The 2,468-nt window shown below is 48.3% G+C and overlaps 1 protein-coding gene across 1 annotated transcript in view; it reads left to right on the forward strand.

Moving 5' to 3' along the window:
* Positions 1-2,468, forward strand: part of LOC115290731 (xanthine dehydrogenase/oxidase-like) — a 55,753-nt gene that overhangs the window by 18,771 nt on the left and 34,514 nt on the right. The window contains exon 6 of the mRNA XM_029938556.1: positions 2,118-2,255. Within this exon, the coding sequence (XP_029794416.1) occupies positions 2,118-2,255 (138 nt within the window). The remainder of the gene's footprint in view (positions 1-2,117; positions 2,256-2,468) is intronic.

Below are 2,468 nucleotides of genomic sequence, written 5' to 3' on the forward strand. Positions count from 1 at the left end.
TCTCTTCTCACCTTTCTCCCTGGAGAGGGGTGATGCAGTGGAATCACCAGGCCCTAACCGAAGCGAGGGAACCTGGGTACAGCCAGACATCAGCCTTGCTCACCCGGTCCTTGGGGACAAGGACATATTTCACTGAAGTGCTCTTTCCAGATAAAGTGTCAGCTCATTCTTCCTGAGATCCTTTTTCTTGATAATCCATCGCCATGTCCATGACATAAATTACTGTGATGGATAATAATGTGTCACTGCCCCCAGTGTCTCCTGAGGTTGGAGAAGGCTGGGTTTTTTGCCCCTGGAGAGATGTCTCCTTTTCTCAGCAGACTGGACCACGAGGCTTGTGCTTCTTTTTACTGTTCCTCTATTTCCTTCCCTGCTGCTAGAAGGACATTGTCATTTCTTGCTGGGGGCAGTGTGCCTCCTTCTAGCAAATCCTCCTCACTTGCCTAATGTGTACTAAGGGCATGGAAATGAGGTAGGCAGGTTTGTTAGAACTGTGGGTAAAGTCAAGAGTTCAAAGGCTCTGAATAACACCTTGGGGACAGGGGTCTCCCATGAGTAATGTGCATGAACTTCTGAGCACACCCTGTGTGCTAGTCATTTTGGAAGCCCCAGCCATTCAGCTTCACATACAGACTGGCAGCTGGATTGAGTACCATTTCAAAGATGATAAAACTCCAGCCCTGAGAAGGGACATAACCATCTACTACACTCAAAAGCCCTTCACTTTTCAGAAAGTAGGAGGGCTGGTAAGATTGTAGCTCTTTGAGAAGCCTCTTAAGAAATAAATCCATGGGGGAGCCTAGGTGGCTCAGTCAGTTGAGCGTCTGACTTTAGCTCAGGTCATGATCTTGCAGTCTGTGAGTTTGAGCCCTGTACTGTGCTCTGTGCTGACAGGTTAGAGCCTAGAGTTAGCTTTGGATTCTGTGTGTGTGTGTGTGTGTGTCTCTGTACCTCCCCCGCTCACATTCTGTCTCTCAAAAAGAAATAAATGATAAAAAAAAAAAAAAAGAAATCCGTGGCCAGGATTAATAATCCTTAGCTTCCAGGAAAGCTTGAGAAATTTATGAGGATCAAAGATTGTGTAATAGAAGAAGTACTTAATATTTAAGACGTGCCAGGCACTGTTGTTCTAAGGGCTTCCCAAGAAGTACTTTCCACAAACACTATAAGAATTATTATAGGTATGATTATAATTTTTAATATTATTATAATTATACATGTATTATAACACTATAATATTGTAGTATTATTATAATCCCCGTTTTAGAACAAGGAAATTTGCCCAAGGTCATACATCAGTTAAGAGGATGGGATTTGAAACCAGATCTGCAGACTCCAAGTCGGTGCTTTGGATCATTTTCACTTAAATCCGCACCGCCTTGTTCTTTGTCCTCAAAGGAATTCAGCAGAGCGTGCTGCTGTCCCTCCCTATAGGTTCCATCTGTGTCTCCACCCTTGGCAGTCATCTGGAATCCGGGAGCCAATTTCAGACCCAATTCCAGCAGAATACTCCTTTTTTAATGTAGCAACCCTAAGGGGTCAGAGAATGGCATCTGACTCTATCTCAACCCAGAATCAAATTGAGATGAGACGGTCTGATTGGCGTCAGAGTCAACTTGACCCAGGTGGGGAATCAGGTAGAAGCCAGGGAGAGAAGCCAAGAAGGGAGGGTCCAGCCCTCAGTTCCTGCCCACCCACCCCCCCCAGGTGTGTGTAATTCAGTGCACACCCAGCCACCCCTGGCTCCTCCCTCTGAGTACACAAACACTGCAGGGATTCGTTAACTGTCTGGGGATCTCATTAGCCATTTTATAAGCCCCACAGAGTGCCAACAAGCAGCTGGGAGAGCAAAGGAGACATGCAGCTGCCAGCGTGGGCTGGGTTGTCACTTAACACCATGCTCAGCACCTGTGCCACAGGAGCACAGACCCAGATGTCCCGGAGCAAGTTAGGGCTTGGGCTTCGTGCCTCTTCCAGGAACCAGCCTTCCCTGGAAGGAAAGTCCTCACGACATGGCCAGCACTGAATAGGGATGGCAGAGTCCAACGCCTGTGCCAGGCATCCACCACTGGATAATTCGCCAACTGGCCTTCCTACCTGTCTCCTCTTCCTTCCAGGGGCCCTTGGATCCCTCCCAATTGTGATCCTTGAGTGTTGCTGCTTTAGCAGCAGTCCCAGAGCCCCCACTTACCCTGGCGAAGGTCCGGAACCCCTGGAGGATGGGCCTGTAGCCTGTGCAGCGACACAGGTTTCCTGTGAGCCAAGGGGAAAAGCTGCATTGTTAGCGCAGCCCTGCTGCAGGAGAGGGGCTTGTGACCTTGCTCCTGGCTCAGTTGGATGCTCAGTTTACATATTCTGTTTTCTCTGCCTGGAACGCCCTGTCCTCCTCCTCATATTCCTGACTACAAATCAACTACCACTTCTTCCAGAAAGCCTCCTGGACTCCTTGAGTGTAGAGACCATCTTTT

Source organism: Suricata suricatta, chromosome 4, assembly GCF_006229205.1.
Source record: "Suricata suricatta isolate VVHF042 chromosome 4, meerkat_22Aug2017_6uvM2_HiC, whole genome shotgun sequence".
NCBI lineage: Eukaryota > Metazoa > Chordata > Mammalia > Carnivora > Herpestidae > Suricata > Suricata suricatta.